Source organism: Pantherophis guttatus, chromosome 1 (genome assembly GCF_059756535.1).
Source record: "Pantherophis guttatus breed Tessera chromosome 1, ASM5975653v1, whole genome shotgun sequence".
Lineage (NCBI taxonomy): Eukaryota > Metazoa > Chordata > Lepidosauria > Squamata > Colubridae > Pantherophis > Pantherophis guttatus.
Window position 1 is genome coordinate 203,712,022 of NC_142063.1, and position 23,978 is coordinate 203,735,999.

Here is a 23,978-nt window from a genome sequence, read left to right on the forward strand (position 1 = left end):
TGATTGATAGATAGATGATAGATAAGATAGATTAGATAGATAGATAGATAATCCTGCATATAGAGCGAGGTGACAATCAGGTCTATATGTGTGGCATGCAAAGGGATAGATCCATCCAAGAAGGGAATGTAATTTACCAATGTCTAAAAGGTAATTTTAGGGTGCTCTCTGAGCATGCTTGTGTTCTTGCAGACGTTTCATTACTCAAACGAGATAAGATCGTCAGTGATGATGTTACCTACGGTAGTAGTTTGGGTAATGAAACCTCTGCAAGAAAACAATGGAGCTCAGAGAGCACCAAGGACCCCTTCATGTCAACCCTGAGCTACAAATATTCTCCTTTAAAAGGTACATTGCAAAACGACCCAGAGACTCGCGGCCTCCCCCGCTCCCTCTAAGGCTGCCAAGGCCACCTGGCCGACCTTCGGGGCGGGCTTTGGAGGAGGGCGGGCAACAGTAGCAGCATCCTCCCCGCCTCCGGTTCCGCTTCCCAGGCTGAGCTCCAGAGCTCCAGCTCCTCCTCCTGTCCTTTCCACTGCCAGGCGGGTGGCAGGCGGGCGTCCCTTTGATCGCAGGTATATAGCGCTCGCTGCGAGGGAAGCGAGCCGAGCCGTTCTGGAGAGGCAATGCAGCTGAGTCAGCCGAAGAGAAGCGCAGGGCTTTCGGTGGCAACTCCAGCGGAGAGAAGTAGCCGATTTCAGCGGACGCACACCTGGGACACCGTCCCTCCCTCTCTCGGGGAGCTGCCCTCTTCGGTCTGCAGGGATCGACCGGCGCGAAATCTTGTTTTCTTAGTGCTCGGATTCTTCCTTGGTCTAGTTACAGTCTTTCATCTCGGGTTTGTGCCGGCTTTTTTTCTTTTATTTTCTGTTTTTAAATAATGCATCACTTGATTTTCTATTTAGCAGACCCAAGCTATTACTGGCTTTGCAGCTGGAGAGATGGAGATAGCATCTGCCTGCAGATCTTTAAAATAGCTGAGCCTCTTCCCTGGATGAGCTGGCCCACAAGCCCCGGAAAAGATGCAGTTACTTTAAAGAGCTGTAGAGTGATGCTAGGTTAGTGCCCTTGGTGTTGCTAAAGGAAATTTTTGGAATAGAACCCAAAGGATTCCCCAGCCCTAATTTAGGTATATACATACAATGACACATGAATTTACCATATGCCTAAATATATATGCCTAAATTTATCTATATATCATCTATAACTATATCTTATCTATCTATATCTGTAATTTATTATTTGATTTGTATCCCACCTTTATTAATGCATGAGTAACTTAAGGCTGTGAATATATGTAATACTTCTCTGAGAGAGAGATTGGCCCATTGTTACCCAGCTGGCTTGGTACCTAAAGGCAGGACTAGAAATCACAGTCTTCTGTTTTCTAGTTTGGTGCCTTAAACCACTACAGGTAGTCCTCAACTTACAACAGTTCATTTAATGACCGTTCAAAATTACAATGGTACTGAAAAAAGGAACATGATTTTTTTTCACACTTACAACCATTGCAGCATCCTCTGGTCACGTGATCAAAATTCATATGCAACTGATTCATATTTATGACGGTTGCAATGTCCCTGGGTCATGTATTCACCTTTTGCGACCTTCTGACAAGCCAAGTCAATGGGGAAGCCAGATTCACTTAACAACCATGTTACTGACTTAACAACCGCAGTGATTCACTTAACAACTATCGCAAGAAAAGTCATGAAATGGGGCAAAACTCATTTAACAAATGTCTCATTTAGCAACAGAAATGTTGGGCTCAATTGTGGTCGTAAATCTGTACTGATTTCCTTTTTCCTATTAGTGTTTATACATATATAAGATCATAAAACCTTGGTAAACTTTGGAGATAACTAATTTCAAGAGCTGAAATAAAGGACTCGAAAGTAATACATCCATTAAATATTAATGTTACATTGTTACACCTCAAAATAGCAAATTTCTTGGTCCTGATGATCATCAGTTTTATATACTGTATGATAGATTTACTAATACAAAGGTAAAATGTTTGAATAGCTATATAATATTTCATTATGTTTGTTTTGTTGGCCACTGAGATTGGCAAAATTCTGATTCCCCTATAGGTATCACTGTAAGATGATTATTTTTTGTTGGGATGCCAATTTTTTCTATAGGAGGAAGAGGGAGGGAGTGGAAATAAAGATAAATGTTGTTTTGCATTGATACCTCTCCATTAAAGTCATTAAAACTGTTTAATAATAATTTGTGTGTTACTGATTGCCATCAATTGTCTGCTGCCATTCTGAAAGACAATTTTAGTTAGCTAGTGATGGGATTCTTGTATTTAGTATTTATATATTAATGATTATTTGTATCATCATTACAATTATTGTAACTGTTCTTGCAGTTGTAGACTGCACACTTGACCTTGGTCCAGCTGTTCTAGAGAAAAGGGTCTGCTACTAAGAATATCTCAAGCCCCCTATAAGTGGGTATGATCCCCTGGATAAAGGATAAGACTCTTTGTAGGGCAGGCAGAGTCTATATGAAGATGATCCTAAAGGTAACATGTTCCTAAAATGTATGGGGTTGACCAGATAATCCCACCACTTCTTGTTGAGCCATAAACTACCTGGCAAACATTGCAGCTCCTACAATATCAACAGTACTCTGTAAAACTAATTGGTACCAATCAGCAAGAAGGCTGTGCCATTCTCTGCCTTCTGAGTTATTTTCAAGGGCAGCCCCAAGTAACTGATAGATGAGGCAATGCCTTCTGAGTCTTGCAGTTATTTTAAAATAAATCATTCCTCAACCTGATACATAGTGGACAAGAAATCAAATATGTCTCCTGAAATAAATAGCCTGCATATCTTTATAGCAAGAGAGAATGCTAGAACTATGCAGGATTCAATAGAGTTTGAGGAAATATGAACGGAATAGGATGCTGGGGCAGGAGAGTTTGATGGTATTTAGCAATATGGCTTTATTCTGTCTGATGCTTTTATTGGGAGCTAACTTCTGGTGAAAATCACTGAAATTGTTGAGAACTGAAGTATAGTTCCCAAATCATTGTGCTTAGATCCTGACAAGAAACTCATGCCCATACTTTCTTTTTGCTAACATTTTATTTTAAAAGTGCGTATTTCTGTGATATTTCCACATGGTTTGGATGAGAAATCCAATCCCAATAATTTATATATTAAAGTAACTTTTGGTTAAGAAACAAAGGCCTGAACAACTTAGTATATATTTAAATGCAATACGCAGTGTGACTTATTTACTTGCTGTCAAACTAACATTTTCATTTTCCTCTCTCTCCAAATCTAATTTAGAGATACTCATCCCAGCACCCTACATGCTACAGGAAACTTTGTGATTTAGAGTCACCACAAAGCAAATAAAAAAAAATATGAAAACAAATCCTGTCATCCAAGCTGCCATTGATCTCACAGCTGGGGCTGTAGGTAAGTCTTAGGAACTGCTATTTACATAAATCCTGTTAAAAACTGATAGCAGATGCTTTTATGCTCTTTAAACAAAACTCTTCTCTGGAGGTGTAAGGCAATTCTGTTGACAGCAGTGTGGGTCCTAAACGTGGCTTTTATAGTGGAGGGCACTAACAGGGAATAATGTTTTGACCTTGCCCTAAATTATGAGCTTCCCATGAATTGCTTCCTTTTGTCTAATCCCTTCCTACGGAGGAAAAGTAAATGAGTAAGCATTTTTTTGTCTAATAATTTCCTAACTGCGGCTTTTAATTTATTGAGCCCTTATTTCATGCTTACACAAGCATTTCAAAATATGTCACAAGAAACGTTGAGCAATGACCGATTGGAGAGACAAGATAATCTTTGTTTTGTGTTGGATTCTATAGTTAAGTGGTGTGCTGGCCAGTCAACTGCCTTTTATTTGTTTGCTTTCAGGAACATAGCAGTGTAGATGACAGCTATTGGTATTTCTCTATAGTCTCAGCTGTTACCCAGGTGAAAAGGGAAGACTGCCCATCAACCACAGACATAGAACAAGGCCTATCCTGGTTTGGAGCATAGGGGTCTCCTTGGCGGGAGCTTTCTCCCTCTGAGGCCAAGCAGATGCTCATAGGAAGCCTATAAACTGGAGAAACAAGAGACGCATAATACTTTAAAGTGAAAACCAGCCGTTTGTGTAAAATAGAGGAAAGTTGCAAATTTACTTGAGACTTCTGTCCTTTTGACGAGACTTAGAGAGAAAATACTGCTGATATCAGAAGCCCCCAAAATAGGTTCCAATGCAGAACTGTTGCATTTTTCTCCTGCTAGATCTGATCTAGGTGTGTCATCTAAGCCAAGGGTTCCCAACCCCCGGTCTGTGGACAGACATTGACCCATAGCATGCCAGCAACCAAGCCATGAAAACAAGCAAAGCCCCATCTGTGGGATGCAGGCAGCATGTGAAACCATGCCCCTTCCGTTCTGTGGAAAAACCTCTCCACAGAATTGATCCCTGGTGCCCAAAAGGTTGGAGACCGCTAAGCTAGGTCATCAGTGGAGTTTAATAGCCACCATACTGCCTGAGGAATTCTGAAAGTTGAAGTCCACACATTTTAAAGTTGACAAAGTTAAGAAATACTACTCTATTGTATATCTGGACAAAGTTCCAGAAGTGAAATCTACAAGAAGCCACTACTAGTATGAAAAAGAGAAATTGGCAGGGATCATTTAGCTGCTTGCTTGTTCTGTTCTTTAAGAAGAAGGTAGGAAAAGCAGAAAATACGAATGCCCACATGCCCAACACAGAGCCAAGCTTGTATCTTGCTTGCATTTCTTAAGTCAGTGTAGTTGTCACCACTGTGGAAGGATAGGGTCTTTTCTATATCTGCATTCAGTTTTTAAAAATGATTATCAAGAGCACAAAATAATTAATTTCAGTTGTAAAATGTGTGTTCTTGGATGCAAAGAATTATTTTTTATAGTTCAAAGCATTTCACTTAGAAAAGCCTCCAGATTGACATTCTTTGGTTTTGGAGGAGAATGATGGGAAGATAACTTTTTTGCTCCCAAGTGTTTCTTCTGTAGGTCCTTGGTGCTCTTTGAGCTTGATTGTTTTCTTGCAGATGTTTCATTTCCCAACTAGGTAACATCATCAGTGTTTCTTTTGCTTAGGGTAGCAGGATTTTATAGGAGAAATCATTCTTTTCTTTTCTTTTCATCATCTTAAGTTCCTCAGTGCCACTCCTGAGCTTTTCCCAGGTTTTTTTTTAAAATATTAGAAGTATTGTGCCCTTCTTCTAGATCTGGGCTGTCAAACTTGTGGCCCGCAGGATGGATGCGTCACGCGCTGGCCACGCCCACATCGTTTAGCGAAGGGAAAAGCCGTGATGTCACGTGACGAGAATTTGACATCCCTGTTCTAGAACATTGATCACACAGCACTTCCAAGTTAGGTGAATGTGACCTTTCTTCCGTGCTTTCTTCAGAAGAAAAAAAATGGGGTGCTGGGATTCCTGTTACATGTTGTTAACATGCGGAAATCCCATAATTCATTCAGGTAACTTAATCTTAGAGCAAGCATCAGCAGTTGTTCCACTTTTTTATGATAGTACTGATGTAGATTAAATTTAGATCATGATTCTTTTTCATGCTGAGTGAGGAATTGAACTTTGGTTTCCTAAATCTGAGTCATAGCCACAGAGGCCCTCTGTGCTACTTTTCTAAACTCTGATGTTCTCCATATATTGCAACTCCCAGAATTTCCCACCAGCATGTTAAAAGCTGCATTGGCTGAGAAATTTTAAATTGTTATTCTAAAATAGCTAAACAATACCAGATTAGAAAAAGCTTGTATTTCAACAGAGGTTCCCAACCTTTCCGGCTATGCAGATTGGTGGAGGGGGAAGAGGGAATAGTTCCACGCAAGTGGCTGGCAAGTACATGTGCAGTTCCTTTTGCGTGAGTGATGGGCACCAGTGCCACTGCTCGCCCAAATGAAGTGCACCCACTCACCCAGTTTCTGCGGCCCGGGGGTTGGGACCCCCCTATACTACACTGATTCAGCTTATGGTATGTGTGGGTACTTTGCAGTGAGATTCACTGTCTGAGACTAATGGAAACATCATTCAAGTCCTAACCAAGGATTTAAGAATTAAAGTAGTATCTAAGAATGTAGGCAGTTCCAACCAGTTCCTAATTTTGTAAAATTAGGTGTGCAGGTCTGATGAATTCAGTATTTCCAGATACTGAAGGATTCCTTTAGGTTATGCTCCAAGGGCCCCAATCAAAATTGGTATAACAACAGATTTCCCCCCCCCCATCATTCATCTCTGATCTGTAAACTCTGATATTTCATAATTTTTTCTAACTGTTTTTCCTCAATCCTAGCATAATCTAAAATAGCAACATAAATGAACCAGACTTTCTTCTTTTCCATAAATATCAGGCATGTTATTAAGAAGGTACTTGTCTGTTTGGTTTTTAAATTCCCATAAAATGTTAACCTCATTTTCTAAAACCTTGATGATCCCAGGGGCTTTTATTACATTCAAATCCAAACCTCTGAATATGTTTCCAATGAATATTTCTGGCAGTTTGTGAAATTTTGCTGCAGCCACTAATCAAATGGTCAATTGTGTCATCCTTTTTACAAAGGCAATATTTGCTGTTGTTTGTTACATGTTAAATATTTGCCTCCATGCAACTACCGGTAATTGACAACGTTTGTTCTTGAGCTACTAAAATAAAGCCTTCAGTTTCTTTCATTAACACTCCTGATCTTAACCAACTCCATGTGGGTTTTTTTATCAGCTTTTCCTTCTATATCTTTAATGCATTGATTTGTTCTTCCAATTAACATCAGTTTTCAGTTGTTTCTTTTCTATACTCAGCCTTCATCTGTGCTGTTTTCAAGAGCTTTCCTTGATTACCTTCAGCAAGGATTCTTGGCTTTTCTTAATGTAGTCATTCAGGCCATGCTTTTCTTTCTTCAGTTTGTTTCACCTTTAGAAGTCCTCTAACTTCTTCAACTCTTGGCAAATAGAGCCAAGAGTTTTAGAAGGTACTTTTTAGCTACAAAGCATGGTCTGTTGTCATTAGTTTTCTTGTCTTCCAATCCAAGTCATCAGTATTATTATTTCATCCCACCTTTTGTGCAATTCAAGATAGCATACATAATTCTCTCACTTCGAATTTTCCTCACAACCACCACTCTGTGAGATGGGTTTTAATAAGTCCCTTATTTGAAAAAAATAATTGGGTTAGTATGATTTTAATATATCAGCTCCATCCAGGACTCTATCCTGAATTAAGGAATTATAGGCTCGTAAAAAGGGAGAGCATGATTTTAATACATATTCTATACTATACTATACTATACTATACTATACTATACTATACTATACTATACTATACTATACTATACTATACTATACTAATACATATTATTATTTATTTTGAAAGAGGGAAGGAATGACTGAAATGAAAAATAATCCAAATCTCAGAAAATATATTCCTGCCTTCAGATTCATAAGACTTGGCTTTTAGCTTTGAATATTTTTTAAAATGAGGGAGGTTTGAAACATATGAAATTGCCAGATAGTGCCCTATGTGAAAAAGTTGGAAACTCCTAGAGCAAAGCAACTATTGTTATCCCTACGTTCAATCTTAAAATATTGTAAAATTATAACTAACATACACATTAATATGTGCCTTTTTTGTCAAGGATAATTTTCTTTCTCCAGTTTACCTCCTTTTGCTTGAGAATGTTATGTAACAGCCAAAATGCAAAACAAAAACCAGCCACCCAACCACTCCCATTTCTGATGTTTTTACTTTCCTTTCTCATGCAGGAGGTACTGCCTGCGTGATAACCGGTCAACCATTTGACACAGCAAAGGTGAAAATGCAGACATTCCCCACCATGTACCAAGGGCTTGTGGACTGTTTTGTGAAGACCTACAAGCAAGTAGGGTTCCGTGGCTTCTACAAGGGGACCACCCCTGCCCTTGTGGCAAACATTGCTGAAAATGCTGTGCTCTTTATGTGTTATGGCTTTTGCCAAAATATCGTGAGGAAAATTGCTGGCCTAGAGAGGAAAGCAAAGCTGAGGTTAGTATGTTATTCCCTCAACCACTCTGCAACTAATAGAAGCTATTTTTTTTTAAGTATCACAGCTAGGAAGTAGAACTGCAGTTTTCACACCAGAAAATGGGAATCCTGTTGAAATAGAAACTCTGCTCCTTGACTTTCATGTTTTTCTTTTAATTATATCTTGATTTTTTTTCCCTCTGCATTTCTGGTATTTAGGACAGATAGCAGTAGTTTAAAACATAAATAGCTGTGGATAAAATCATTTAAGATTTGATTAATTGAGCTAAAAGCTTTCTCCAAATAATTCACTTAATTAGGCTATGGGTCAGACAGTGTTCCAGGCAAGCCAGCCTACTACTACGACTTTCTCAGTGAGGAATCTGCAAGAACTATTTCTTTTGTCATTTAGAAGAAAATCTGAAAACCTTTCCTTGCCTTCTTATTCCTGAAGAAATGGCAAGAAAATTTGCTGTTTGTAACATGGCACTTTCTGTCCTTACTTTACCTTAAATTAAGGATGGGAAGCTCTCAGGCTGCCTGTCTGATTTGGGTGGGAATGTAAGGCTTTTCAGAGGCCTAAAAACAAGCCTGCAATCCAGGTGTTTAGGATAGCAGAAACTCAATCATCCAATTTCATCCTGTGTGTGTGTGTGTGTGTGTGTGTGTGAACAAGGATAATCCTTAAACAAGGATGGGGATAAAAGTGGCTTGCTCCCATTCTCACTGTACATCCTCAATACCTTGAAAAGCAGGTGAAAAATACTGAGCTCTTCCCCTTCTGTTGATGTCACTATATCATTGGATAGTTTCCTGGTGACTCTCCAGAAAATCAGGAGTTGAGGTCCCCAATCTAAAGAAGTTGCTCACCAGTTTTAAACTATGGTTGAAGGAATTCTAAATAGCTGAGTTCCTATAACATGATAAATGATAACTCATGATTTGCAAATCATAGTGGCCAGATTCATATGATAACTGAACCAAAAATCAAATCATATCATGGTTTTGCAAAGTATATAAACCACATCCATCCACTCTCTTCCAGCCTATTCAAATACCAATTTCTTTACAGATAAGGTTTTTTTACTCCTTGCTAATCAGATTTCTATAGCAAAGGATGAAATGCTCCTTTGAACATTCCAATGAAAATCCAGTTAACAATATCCATCTCCATCAGATTGATAGATTTCAGGTCAACCAGAGGCAGGTAATATATTCTTTCTGTATCTCATGTCCTAAATCCTTGAGTTATATCCAGAATTTACCTGTTTGTGATTGTTAGTCAACTGGCAGAATCACGTGAAGCTTCAGTAGATTCCTCCATGAATCTGCTAATCTGACCTGTGACCTTTGACAAATACATGACCTACTTTCAGAGAGTTGCGTGATTGGAGAATTGTTTATTCTTTTTTTTTATTGCAAAAGTTTTACAATTACATTTTCACCCCATTTTCCCCCCACAACCCACCCCAAGCTCCCCAACCTAACCCTCCCAAACCCCCCCTAACCCTCCCCTCCCCCCCTGACTTCCACAGAATGTAATCCCATCAAAATCCCCTTTTTATAAAACCTGAACCCCTCAATCCCCCATATAGTTTTTTCATCTTCACAAAATTCAAATATTTCTATTTTTATATAATACTTTCAGTGAAAAGCTATTTGATACTTCCTAGTTTGATATTTGTTCCGCACATAATCTATCCACTTTTTCCATTCCCATTCATAAGTCTCTTGTGAGCGATCTTTTAAATATGCTGAAATCTTCTCCATCTCTGCAAAGCTGGCCATCTTCAAAATCCATTCCTTGATAGTGGGCAAAACTTCATTTTTCCAATATTTACCTATCAATAATCTCGCTGCTGTTATCATATACAATATCAACTTTGTTTCATCCATTGTAAAACCCTTAACTATACCCAGTAAGAACAATTGTGGAGAAAATTGAATTTTCTTCCTCAGAACATTCTGCATAACCCACCAAATTTTTATCCAAAAAGCCTTAACTTTCTTACAGGTCCACCAAACATGATAATATGTAGCATCTAAACAATCACATCTCCAACATTTTGGCTGAACATTAGGGTACATACACGACAATTTCTTAGGATCTAAATGCCATCTATAAAACATTTTATAAAAATTTTCCCTCAAATTCTGTGACTGAGTAAATTTAACATTCTGAACCCATATTTTTTTCCCATGTTTCCAACATCACTGGTTCTGCAAAATTTTGTGCCCACTTAATCATGCAATCTTTAACCAATTCAGTTTCTGAATCCCTTTCCAACAAAACATTGTAAAGCCTTTTAATATGCATTGGACCTTTCTCTTTTATATGTCTAACCAATTCTTCCTCATGCATCATAACACCAGTTTTTTGGTCCTCCCTCCATCTCAATTGAAGTTGATTATACTGTAACCAAGTTAAATTAATCCCTTCGTCCAACAGTGTCTCTAATGTCTTCAGTTGCCATCTGCCCACATCTGTAAAAAGAACTTCTTTATATAAAAACCCCCCGAGTGACATTATATTTGTATTCCACATGATATGACCAAGATCCAGCCATAACGGTATTTTATAATCCCATTTGAGTCGGTGCTTCTTCCAAACTCTGATCAAAGAATCTCTAAGTATATGGCTTTTAAACACTTTATCCACTCTGTTCTCATAAAATAAGTAAGCATGCCAACCAAATTCGAGATCAAAACTTTCTATATTCAATATTCCAGTCTTTTTCCTTCCAAACCAATCACTTGCTTGAGTCAAAGCTGCTGCTTCATAATATAACTGTAGGTTTGGAAGTTTAAGACCTCTCCTTTCTGGAGCATCTTGCATAATTTTCAGTTTCACTCTCGGTTTTTTCTCGTTCCAGACAAATTTATTCAATCCACTTTGCCATTCTTTCAGTTGTTTATCACTTTTAAGCACCGGAATCATTTGAAACAAAAAAAGAAATCTTGGCAAAATATTCATCTTAACTGCTGCTATTCTTCCAAGTAAGGACAGCTGCAGTTTTTTCCAAGTCTCTATATCTTTCTGTATATCTCGCCACAACACCTCATAATTATTTTGAAACAATTTCATGTTTGATTCTGCAACCTGAACTCCTAGATATTTAACCTTAGGTACAATCTCAAAACCTGCCCTGCTTTCAAGTTCATGTTTTCGATCTTGTGTCATATTTTTAACTATCATCTTAGTTTTTTTCTGGTTCAGTCTAAATCCTGATACTGTGCCATAGTCTTTTATAATGTCTTTCATCTGGATTATTGATTCCATCGGCTGTGTTAGGGTAACAACCAGATCATCTGCAAATGCCCTTATTCTGTAGTCCTCTTGCCTTATCACTATACCTTTCAAGATATTCGAGTCACGTATTGTATTGAATAAGACTTCTAGTGTTAAAATAAATAACAATGGGGATAACGGACAACCTTGTCTTGTTCCTTTTTCAATATTAAAATCTGTTGTCAAACTTCCATTGATAATAATCTGTGCCTTTTGCTCTTGGTAAATTGCTGAGACCGCCTGTATAAATTGATCCCCAAAGTCCATCTTTTTTAAAGTCTTTAATAGAAAATTCCAGTCCACCCTATCAAAGGCCTTCTCCGCATCCAAGAAAACCAGCACTGCAGGGATCTGTTTATTCTTCTCAAGATATTCCAATAAATCAATAACTTGCCTTACATTGTCCTTCATATATCTACCCTCTATAAATCCCGCTTGATCATCATGAATCACCTCTTGAATTACTGACATCAATCTGTTGGATAATACTTTTGCGTAAATTTTGTAATCATTATTCAGAAGAGATATTGGTCTATAATTCTCCGGTTCTTTAGGACCTACTTGCTCTTTTGGTATCAAAGAAATGTAAGCTGTTTTCCATGATGGGGGTATTTTACCCCCTTGTTGTATGTTACAAAATAAGTCTCTAAGTTGTTCCACCATTTTTGCTTGCAAAGTTTTATAATACACTGCAGTCAAGCCATCCGTTCCAGGAGCTTTAGCTGTTTTCAGTTGTTTAATTGCTGCAATTATCTCCTCAACTGTTATAGGATAATTCATTCTTTCCTTTTGTTGGTTGGTAATTTTTGTGATTCTTTTATTTTCTAAGTATTTTTCTATAAGTCCATTCTGCATATCATCTTTAGCATATAATTTAGTGTAGTAATCTACAAAAACTTCTTTAATTAATTTTTGTTGAAAAATTTCTTTCCCTCCGATATCAATACTATCAATAGTCCGTATACTCTGCTTCTTCCTTAATGTGTAGGCCAACCATCTGCCCGGTTTATTGGCATTACAAAATGTATTATGCTTTGCATATTGTAAATTTGTTGCAGCTTGTTCCGCCATAAGCATTTGGAATTGATCTTTCAAAAGTTTTATAGCACCACGTATTCTTTCGTCTGTTGGATTTTTAATAAGTAACTGTTCTTTATTCTTTATTTCTACTTCCAGTTCAACTTTTCTTTTGTCGATTCAATTTATGTTTAGAATTCATATGAATGAGTACCCCTCTCATATACGCTTTACTCGCATCCCACACCATTTCAATTGGGGTACCCTTATTCAAGTTTATTTCAAAAAATTCTTTAATCTGCTTTTTAAGTTCTATTATGTTTTTTTCATATCTAAACAAATTTTCATTTAATCTCCATGATCTTCTCAGTCTTTCCAGTCTCAATTTCTATCCATACTGGACTATGATCAGTTAGAGTTCTTGAAAAAATCTTTGTTCTTTTTGTCTTAACAAGTAAATCATTTGATAATAAAATAAAATCAATCCTAGAAAAAGATTGATGTCTATCAGAGAAAAAAGTATAGTCCAATTCTTTTGGATTATGTATTCTCCAAATATCTTTTAATTCCAAATCTTCTTTCATGTCGAAAAAAGTCTGTGGTAGTCTAATCCTTGACTTCGCCAAGCTCTTTTTATCTAACTTGGAATCAATTACTCCATTCCAATCTCCCATAATTAAAATAGATCTGTAATCCCATTGCAATATTTTGGTGTGCAAAGTTTTATAAAAATGATCCTGTTGTTGATTAGGAGCATAAATTCCAATCACGAGAATTTGGCCATTTATAGTGTTCAGTTCAATTGCTATAAACCTGCCGCCTTCATCTGCTTCTATAATTTTAGTTGACAGTCTTTTATTTATATAAATGACCACACCATTCTTTTTTTCCAAATTTGAGGCTATGAAATGTATTCCTAATTTTGAATTTATCAAATATTTTTGATCTTGTGTTCTAACATGAGTTTCTTGTAAACAAATTATATCATTATTAAATTGTCTCAGATATGTGAATAACTTCTTCCTTTTCTGTGGTGAATTCAATCCATTCACATTCCAAGATAGAAACTTAAGCGTCATGTATACCTTTTTGAAGCGACGAGCAGAATTGCCGAATATCTTCCGAAATCTTTGGCTTTGCTCCCCCCATGGCTTCACTTTCTTATGTAGTACTCTTGACTCCCTTTATGTATTATTGTGCCTTAGCTCTTTCCTGTAATTACTTTTCTTTGAGTTGCTTGGAAATTGCACGAGTTATACGCTGGTCTTTGGCTTCAGCCATCCGAGCTAGGTCCAAAGCCACATCTCTTGTAGTCAAAATTGGAGAAAATTCTAACAGAGACTCCTCCAAAAAACCTCCTGTAGCACCCTGCATTTCCACTGGCTCTAATTCGACCTGCTTAAGCTGCTCTTCCATCTCTTGCTGAGGTTGCTTCTCCTTATCACTCTCCTTTATCTCCAACACAGTAGATGTACGTGGGGATGGTGATCTCTCTTTAAAAACAGTATAGTAGAAGTGTTCCGCCTTTTCAACAGTATTCAATCGATATCTTTCTCCATTGTACTTCAAAATTATGCCAGTTGGAGCATCCCACCGAAATGGAATTTGAGATTTTTTAAATTCATTTACTAAGAAACCAAAATCTTTTCTATCTTTTAACATCTTAGGCGGTAATTCTTTATAAATTCCAATTTGAGCTCCCTCCACTTGCACAGAAGAAAGAAAGGATTTTTGCAAAATGTCATTTCTCATTCTTCTATCTGTAAAATATATCACATCTCTAGGCAGTTGTCTTTGTCTGGCCACCCATGAATTCACTCTGTAAATTTTGTCTATTTTGTAAAAAATCTCTTCAGAATTAATTTTTAACAACACAGCCAAAGCATCAGCACAAATCTGTCTCAGGTCTTGTCGATCATTCTCCTTAATACCTCTAATTCTTATGGCAAATTCCATGGACCGAAATTGCATCATCGTAATTTCGTTTTCCACTCTCTGCATTTTATTATCCACATCAGAAATTTTAAAATCAGTATCCTTTATTTTAACATTAACTTCTGATTTAAATTCTTCCAATTTAGAGTCCACTTTAATAATAATTTCTGACAGGCCAGACACCACATTCGATAATTTATTAGTCACCTTGCCATAATTCTCTTGCACCAGCTTTTTCATTTCATTAATTTCCTGCTTAATTTCCTGTTGAGATTTTTGAAATTTATCATCCAGAGCCTGGGTAATAAAATCTTTTAAACTTTCAAAATCAAAATCTTTTTTCTGGCTCTGCTGAGTAGGAGGAAGCTGCTGCTCAGGTTTACGTGTGGGGGATCCCTCCCCTGCTGCCTTTCCTTCCTGTTTCTTAGAAGCCATTCTGCCATGTAGATTAGCTTTTCTGAAAAAGGAGATCCTTTTTCCTTTTCCACCACCACAAAGTCCTCTAAAAAAATCCCCCAGCTTTAATCAAATTGGGGATAGAATTAGACTGAAGCAAGCTCAGGCTTATTTTAAAAGAATTTTTCCTCTTCTCCTATTCCAGCTTGTTACAAGCGGCGCTACTTTGTAGCTTGTTAAAATAACTTTACAAAACCACTCTCACTCTCAGCTTGTTATCGCTGGAGCCGGGCGCCATTTTTTCAAGCCGCTTTCACTCGCTCCGACTATTACTTAAATCAAAAAGTCACAAGAAGAATAATACTTGCAATTTCTAGATTTGAAGGTTCAGGTTGTTGTTTCCGCTAGTTATTGAAGTTAGTTTCATTAGTTTGAAAGGTTGCTGCAGCCGACTTGCTCTGCACAAAGCAGAGTCGTCCCACGCCGTCCAGAGTCTCCGCAAGTTGAAAGGGAGCCGCGCCTGTTTCCTCCCCAGTAGCGATTTTCTGGGGGCTCACAGGGGCTCAACCTGCTCTTTGCTTGTTCTTCTCCACCAATCCTTCAGATTTGGGAGTTTTCAAGCCGCTTCTTGAGATCGAAGCAGCTCTACAGGCGGCGGGGCTGGCGGTCCTAAAAAGGGACCGTCTTTCGTCGGAAGCAGACAAACCGGAAGTCCGAGAATTGTTTATTCTTAAGATCAATTAATGATTTTCTAAATGTTAACTGTTGACAATATGAATTGCAAAAAAAATCCCAAAACAAAATTAAAATGAACAAAAATATATAATATTAGTTTAGCATCTATAATGCAAAGCATCTATAAGATTGGTATGAAAATTGATGAACTGAGAGGGAGTATTAATGCCTATGAATTGGGTTAAATTAAAGGATTCTTGAAGATGGATGCAGGACATTTGAAACTTTTGAAAAGATAGAACACTCGGGACAATGGATAGGCCTGGAAAAAAAATGAGTGAATGATTATGGAGCGAATGATTGAGTGAATGATTATGGAGCTTTGAAAACATTTGGAGGACTGCCCCATTTAGATCATGTAGGCATCCAAGGGTGGGCAAAGCAAAAATAGAAATATTGTGGAAATGTGCTGGGCCACTGAGCAAGAAAGGATGGTGACTGAAAAAAAAATGGATGTAAAACTCTGTCACATCCCCAACTTCTTTCTCTCCTCTCATTTCATTACTGGTTTATCCCTGTTGATCAGTTGCCCATTGAAAACAACAAAAAGAGGCTATGCTTACTTATATTTTTAAGTAATGTTGAAGCCATCTAGATACATTCTGATAGAGAGTAAGATACGTGGAACTGCTGTAGACCACTCTTTTCCTTTAATGCTTGGTACAAAAAGACCCTTATCTATCAATGATAATTATATAGCATCCTGTTTTACGGCATGGAATTAAATCCAGTGTTGAAAGCATGATCATGGTGGTATGATTTTATCCCATTAATTATATATATAATTCAAGACAGCAAGCATACCTAATACTCCTGTCTTCTATTTTCCCTCTGGTTGCTTCAATTAGGTGGGATGCTGTAAAATGCTCCTTTGCTATCTCTTTTTAGAATTACTTGCAGCAGTGACTGGGTCAAGGCATGCCGGTTTTGAGATGCATGTGATTTCCATGTACTAGATACATGTCTTTTTTTGCAGTGACCTTCAAAATGCAGTGGCTGGCTCCTTTGCTTCTGCCTTTGCCACTTTGGCTCTCTGCCCTACAGAGCTTGTTAAGTGCCGTCTGCAGGCCATGCACGAAATGCAATTATCTGGGAAGATAGTGCAACAGCACAAGTAAGTAATTCGTTAGCCTCAACCCTGCCTGCCTTTTCCAGGTTTGGAAGTGGTTTGACCCTTTGAATGAGTTTATTTCTCTGCACTTACAGGTTTGTATATTTTTTTTTTAAAAAAATGTTTTATTACATTTTTATTGATTTAAATTCATTTAAGAATTTTTTCAGAGTAAAAGATAAATGGAAGGAAAGAAGGAAGTGGGGGGGGGGAAACTAAAACTAGGAAATAGAATCACTTCCCATCTTTTTTTCAGTCCAAGTTACAATCGTACAGTCCCTTCTCTCTTGGATATTATGCAAGTCTCTTCAACCCCTCATTTAGTCTACATCTTTCTTAATCTTCAAATCCATAAATCTTTAGTTGTTGTTATATATGCCGCCATGAGTTGTCTTAGTAAGTACGGCATATAAACCAATTAATTAATTACATACATACATACATACATACCATGATAGATAGACTGTTTTTAAAACATACTTATGGCTAGCATTAGCAATTTAGTCCAGTGTTCTGGTTTATATCTTGCTAACACAACACACATTTCAATGAACCTTTGGTGATAGTGAGGTACTCCTTTTAAGATTTATTCATAAGAATCAACTCCATCTTTATCTCATCTTCTCCCTCAAGCATCGGCATCTATAATTTAGATTTTATGGAATCTGGGACCAGTTATAGTGCCTTAGCAGATCTGCATTCTAAAATAGTTTAAGCCCATTATTTTTCTCTCATGACTAGAAAATATATGGCTCACCAGATATGAATGAACTGCAGCTCTAGGATCTGTCCAACATCAATCACACTTTTCCTGTTTTAAGTAATAGACAAGAATCCTAGAAGCTTAACCACTGGCGATTAAAAGATTTTTTTAAATGAGGGATTAGTAGTATCTAGATATCTATAGTCAAAAAATTGTACCAAACTACTTCTGAGATGGGTTTTTGTGAAATACACACCTTGATTTTAACCAATTTTAACTATTAAGTGTGTAATGTGGTTTGACAATGCTCCAAGACAGGAACCAGACATCTTTGGATGCAGTTTTCCCAGCTAGCTTTTCCCATCATTAGCTGGCAACTATGTTTGTAACAATATTCTTTTTCCTCTCCTAGTACAGTTTGGTCAGTAATCAAAAGTGTACTGCAAAAGGACGGCCCCCTTGGCTTCTATCGTGGTTGGTTCAGCACTTTGCTACGTGAAATTCCAGGCTATTTTTTATTCTTTGGAGTCTATGAACTGAGCCGGACCTTTTTGTCATTTGGAAAACCAAAAGAGGAATTAGGTATGTCTGAGCTTGCTAACAATATGTCTTCATGTCTCGAGATAAATACAGCCTCTTTTAGTCCCACCCTTGCTGACTTTTAAGCCCAAAGGATTTCTGTGTAATAAAAAAACATCTTGCTGCCTGTTCAAAATCTTCTCATATAAACACAGTAGCTTAAATTATTTATTTATTTAGTGTATGGCATATCATACATGGATTAGCAGCCTTAAAGATTACTGCTGATTAAAGAAAAAAAAGCCTAACCCAAATTAGGTGGAGAAGAACCAGTGCCCATTCCTTCCTTCAGTTCTTGACCTGCACAAGGAAGGAAAAACAACAACAACCCTAACAGCAGCCAAGTCAGAGATTTAGTGGAGAACTGGTCAATTCAATAGCCAACACACACATATTTCAAGTGATTCTCATAACTCACCAATACACTGAACCTTAAAACAAATATACTTACCTGCTTTAGTAGGATATGGGAGCTACTTTTTTTTTTTTTATGAAATTGTGGGTTGGGGGAAAATCACTTGGGCTTTTTGCTATCATACTAGGGTATACAGTATTAAGCTCCTGCTGCTTTTTTTTATAGGTCCGGTTGCGTTGATGCTCAGTGGTGGCTTTGGTGGCATGTGTCTCTGGATTGCTGTTTACCCAGTGGACTGCATCAAATCTAGGATCCAAGTTCTTTCCATGGCAGGACAACAAACTGGCTTTATGAGAACTTTTGCAAGTGTTGTCAAGACTGAAGGTTAGAATATGGAAGAGACTAATGGGGCCATGGGTGAGGGTATCTCTTAACTTCTGCAACGCCACAACTGAGGGATCAGCTATCCCCTACAGAATTGTTTTTATGCCTGCAGGCAAGACTAAATCACAAACAGTAACCCACATTTGAACTTGGTATAATCATCTCAGCCCTTAGAATGGTTAATTAGTCTTTAGGATCAACCTCTTTTAATATACGGCAGACTTTCCTGATCTGCCCCCTTCAGATTTGGGCTGCAGCTCACATCATCCCCAGGAATGTTTCATATCACAGTAGTATGTAGTATGACTTGTTTAAGGCTTTAGAATAGAACAAGGGCTCCTAAGTGAAGGACAAATATGTGTTATGTCATTTGAATCAAATATGACTTTACATAACTACATCATTTGTATTATGTCTACATGTCATTTTGATGTTACTATACTTTTTATAAACTGTACATTCATTTCATTTATTGTTGATCCCTTCACTTGCACTTAGCAGCCTTCTAGTCTAATTTTCAATAAGAAAGTTAGGTTGTATAATTTAACCATTCTAAGATATAATTAACCTATGACACTGGTTCTCAACCTGTGGTCCACTATCGTAACGGGGTCCACAAAGGCTTGTTATGATTTAAATCTTAAATCTTGGGGGTTCATGATCATGGTGTGTGGCCACAAAAGAAGAAGAAAAGGTTGAGAACCACAGACCTATGATAGTCATAGTCCAGATACAAATTTAGATTTATTTTTTCTTTCAAATGCACTATCTCCAAATCAACCGGATAGATTTATATATAGTTGTATTATTACTATAATCTAGTCATTTCAGACATACAATTTCATCTTTTATTTTTTGAATAGATTATATTGCTTAACACATTACTACTCATTAAAGTAAGATAAATAATAAATTGAGATAAAGTCATCTGATCAAGCCAAAAATATTTAACCATTTCTTCTGAATTTGCAGGCAAGCTGAAATGCCTAAAAGTTTAGCTTTTGCTGGATTTCCTTCTTCAGTTTTAAATTAGTATAACATAGTCCAAGTTTTAAAAAACGATGGAAATGAAATTCTAAGATAGTTTTTCTAATGCTTATGTCTTGCTCATAGGTGTGTTTGCCTTGTACTCTGGACTGAAACCTACTATGATCCGTGCATTCCCAGCCAACGGTGCCCTGTTCCTTGCCTATGAACACAGCCGTAAACTGATGATGAACCAGTTTGATAGCTAGAACTTTTATCACAGACATCATTAGACTATGTGTGGTCACCACAGTAATTGTCCAACTGTGAGTGACAGATTTTAAAATGTGAAATAAGAGTGAAATGACTAAATTTTTTTTAAAAAATGATTTCAGTAAAAATGCTGTATTTTCTAAATGTTGTGTGCTTTATGAATTTACACATCTAGATCAGCACTGATACTACATGATCTTATAAGGGATTTTAATTACTCACTTCTATAGAAATGTTAGTCATGGGGCTTTAAAAAAGAATATGCTGCAATATCAGTTAACTATTATCTTGCAACATAGTGACTGCATTATAGAAGTAACTTAATATGCTGGGAAGCTGAGCAGGAGGTGCATTGCAGAGTAGTTTTTATAATGTCCCACATTAGTTAATTTGTATACAATTCTACTTACCGGTTACTTGATTCTCACACATCAGAGAGCATTGGAAAGCACATTACACATAAATAGACTTCTAAAAAAATCACTTGTAATCCGGTACCCAATATTTCTTTATAATGTTCCGTGTTCCCAGAATACAGTGCCCTTTGTTCTGAAACTGTTGATTAGAGAAATTAGATTTTTTTTCATTCTCTAATGACATATAATCTACACAAGTCTAAGCATTTCTTTTAAAAGTAAAAGGTATTCATATAATCTGCTGTGTTTGCCTATAATCATGTCATATTACTTAGTTGTAGCATATTATTAATAGTGAGGTGGACAACAATTGGCTTAGCTCAGGGGTGAAATCTACTTACCTTCCCTACTGGTTTGGAAGTACGCGCTCCGCACTTGAAATGACAAAACATCAATGTGGAACTAATTTAAAGCTGCTGAACTGGAATTCATGAAAAATATTACACTGTAACTAAATCAACAGGTAGAATTTCTTGCTTGCCAAAGAAAACATGAAAGGTTATTTATAAGGAAAAATTTGGGGAGGTAATGTAATCACTTACATGCACTATCTATGGTGAAGGAGCCATCATCATTACATATCATAAACTCCAGCCATTTTAAAACAATGAACTTCTGTGGCAACTTTTCCTAACATGATATTCTCCGTACATCTACTCCTATTGTGCCTGGAAACTGAACTGTGATTTTAAAGCCTTCCCAATCAATGCAAATTATGAAATTATCTGATCTGACAATGTTTGGGGTTCCCACGTGTAGCATAAAAATTAACCCAAATACACCAAATCAGAAACTCAGTAAAAGGCCTATGGAATGCAGAGAGAGAGAGGGAGAGAGAGAAAGCAGGTAAAATCTTTGATCTCAAACCTTGGGACATCATGGCTCACACATAAATCTGATGAATCTGGCATTAGAAGTCATTACAATATAATTATGCCTGATCTCCAGACTCCCAGTCATAAACTACTATTGGAAACTGGCCAATAACCTGGTCATTTTAAAAAGATTTTTATAAGATCAGAATAAGATGATGAAGAACTTGTGAACTTGCTACTGAGTTGACAAAGAGGGGTGGGAACAGAAGAGAGTAGTAAAACTCTTTGAAGACTCTGTAATTGTCTTACACATAATCCAGATGGCAAAATTAATTGTTGTAATCATGATAGCGCACTAGGCCTTAGTTTTATTTTTACATTCAAGGTGATTCTGCACACTGAGAAGTAGTAGTCTCAAAATACAATTCCATATCGGGTGCGAAACCAGGTTACTGAATTATGCAATTTCCAGTTAAGTCTGTTTCTGCTTGCTTCAGTCATGGGTCAGTGAAAACTATCTCCACAGCAAAATTATCTCTGAACATCTTCCACATCTTTGGCTTGTGTAAGTTATCGATTTCATTTCTTGTGAGGAAAAGACTAGGAAAAAGAGGAAAAAAACTAGTTCTCTTAATGTAAATGATTTAAACTGTTGCACAGAAGGGAACAAAATATTTTTTCTTATAACACTGAATATTGAAGTAACAGAATATAGCCTGTTTATTTTCTTTTCCCAGAAAAATATTCAGCTCTTCAGCAACCCTTTGGTTCCCATTAAGAATGCACATGTCTGTCTCCTGTGCATGGATAGTGCCATTGTGTCTCTGCAATGCTATCATTCACCTCCAAACATTACTCATAGAAAGAATGACAGGTGTGTCACATCTAAGAAAGCTGAATTTTCAAGCACATAAAACTCATATTTTCATGACTATTGGCACGTGGCAATACTCATTTTTGATGATGTCACACAGATGCAATCAATAGATGCAATTGGGAGGGAAAAGTGTATAAATGCCCCCAAGTAAATAAATATAAATAGTTTAAGAAGAGCATAGTTTGGGGAAAAATATAGCTTGACTGCAAAATAAATTCTAGCCAACGCTAAATGTGTTTCCAAACATTAGCAAACAAGCAATATGAAACATAGTTTAATAGAGACTAAAGAAAGAGAAATAACACTTGCAACAGAAATTATCCCCTTGCTTAAAAGCACTAAGGTGCCACTCTAGTATTTTGGATCTCCTACATGGCAAATAAAGTTATTTATCTGCAGTGACAAACTGAATGGTACCACTGAGGAATTATTTTCAAAAAAAGAGTTATGAGTTTTTACTAAATAATCACATAACTTTTCTTAAGAGACTTGATAAGCTTTATAAATCCATTAAAGGAAAACCAGTAATAGGAACATAGGAACATCTCTCAACATGGTAGAGGCTTTTTTTTTTAAGCTGGCATTTTCTCAAGAGTTGGTTCATACCAAGCAATATTAAATGGCAGGCCTCCTTTTCTCAACAGACTATCCCCTCAAAATATACAACCACATAGAAATAAAGAAATGACTGTCTCTTTCTATGGAGACTTAAGCTAACTTCTAGTCTCAGGGTGTAACCTAAAGTCTCTTACACCCTGGCTCATAAGTCTGGGTGCATTTTTGCTTTCTTTTCCAGTACATGTGTGCTTTCAAACATTACAACTTACTGATAGTCCCGTATAAAAGCTGTGTGGAACCAAAAAAAGAAAGCACAGCCATCATAGCCTTTTGGAATATCCTACATTTTTTAAAAAAGACAAGAAATAAAGTTAATGCTACTTAGATAAAACATCAAGCCATCATCACAGCCAAAATATAGAAAGAACTGAAATCCACAATAAGATGTCTTAAACTGGCCACTTCTGGTCAATTTATGCAGAGAAGTCTAGCAGCTTAAGACTGCAAAACAGAAAAGTCTGAAGTTTTTTTTTTTTTCCCAATCCAAATCAACAATTGGTCACTTTGTGGCATGTCTATGCAATTTCCTTAATAACAATCTGGAAGTAGTTTGCCACTGCTTTTTAGAGTTTTTTTAGTCTGACATTTCCTGGTGGACTCCAAAACAGGCCTACCCAGCTTAGTTTTTTAAAGTCAGCCAAGTTTGGTAGGTGGGTGTAAGGTCAGCAGGATGGTTAAAACGTTTAAAGGTTTTGTGACTGAGATGGAATGGAATAACTATTTCAACAGTTACAAATGTGAAAGGTATATAACCAAGTCACCATTACTCAACTTACAGAAGTAGCTTCAAATCTGACTTTCACATCATTTCTGATGATAGGACAGTTCTTCAAACCAATTGCTAACAGGTCATTTTCATGATCAAGGAACAACTGAAACAAAATAGATACACATCTTATTCTCATTCACTAAATGTCTCTCACCAAATGCAAGACTAGTTTTTTAGTTTTTTTTCTCATGCACTGAAATCACCATGAAGGAGCTTGGAGGGAGGTTCAGCTCAGTATCTGTTAATGTTTCAATAAGTCTCTCCACTTCAGAGGACAAGATTATGTATGTGAGAGACTGACAGTTATGTGCACATTGCATTACCCATTCAGGCTCAAAAGGAAATTTTAAGGGTAAGAAGTCATGCCATAAAACTGCCATTTAGCTCTTGAACAGATTATAGTTCTATAACTATACAGCCACATGCAACATTAAGAGTTCTCCACTAATGCTCTAGTAATAATTAGCTCTACTTTGAATGCAGCTTTTCCTAGTTTGCTTCTCAAAAGTTACTTCTCTCAGGGCATGAGCATTAAAAATGCATTATTCTCTGATCCTCAGATAGATTAGTGCCACCTCTAGTTAATTTATCACTATTTGTGGGAATTTACCTGACATATAATAATCTAACAGCCTTTCTGGATTGTAGTCAAATAGCATGCTAGCTATTTTTGTAAAGAATTGTAAAAGGATGTTATTCTCACAACACAG

General features: G+C 37.0%; 2 protein-coding genes across 3 annotated transcripts in view; one reads left to right on the plus strand and one right to left on the minus strand.

The window, feature by feature from the left end:
* Positions 1-349: 349 nt before the first annotated feature.
* On the plus strand, positions 350-19,917 carry SLC25A15 (solute carrier family 25 member 15). 2 transcript variants are annotated; one of them, XM_034432241.3, is made up of 8 exons: positions 518-575; positions 906-1,058; positions 3,306-3,437; positions 7,793-8,051; positions 16,379-16,516; positions 17,629-17,798; positions 18,376-18,534; positions 19,648-19,917. In XM_034432241.3, the coding sequence occupies exons 3-8, from the start codon at positions 3,383-3,385 to the stop codon at positions 19,767-19,769; spliced, it is 903 nt and encodes a 300-aa protein (XP_034288132.1). In that variant the 5' UTR covers positions 518-575; positions 906-1,058; positions 3,306-3,382; the 3' UTR covers positions 19,770-19,917. The 2 variants fall into 2 exon arrangements, with proteins under 2 accessions (XP_034288131.1, XP_034288132.1); XM_034432240.3 differs by lacking the exon at positions 906-1,058 and having other exon boundaries at positions 350-838.
* Positions 19,918-21,337: 1,420 nt separating this feature from the next.
* LOC117674300 (phosphatidylinositol 3,4,5-trisphosphate 3-phosphatase TPTE2-like) overlaps positions 21,338-23,978 on the minus strand; it is a 50,966-nt gene continuing 48,325 nt past the window's right edge. Inside the window, exons 17-19 of the mRNA XM_034432237.3 lie at positions 23,276-23,371; positions 22,709-22,779; positions 21,338-21,604 (exon numbers count right to left, since the gene is read on the minus strand). Coding sequence (XP_034288128.1) covers positions 21,502-21,604; positions 22,709-22,779; positions 23,276-23,371 — 270 coding nt within the window. The 3' untranslated portion in view covers positions 21,338-21,501. The remainder of the gene's footprint in view (positions 21,605-22,708; positions 22,780-23,275; positions 23,372-23,978) is intronic.

Coding starts and splice junctions, on each gene's coding strand:
- SLC25A15 (XM_034432240.3), top strand. CDS start 3,383: ATGAAAACAAATCCTGTCATCCAAGCTGCCATTGATCTCACAGCTGGG. Junction 16,517..17,628: donor AAGATAGTGCAACAGCACAA/GTAAGTAATTCG, acceptor TTCCTCTCCTAG/TACAGTTTGGTCAGTAATCA. Junction 18,535..19,647: donor AAGTGTTGTCAAGACTGAAG/GTTAGAATATGG, acceptor TCTTGCTCATAG/GTGTGTTTGCCTTGTACTCT.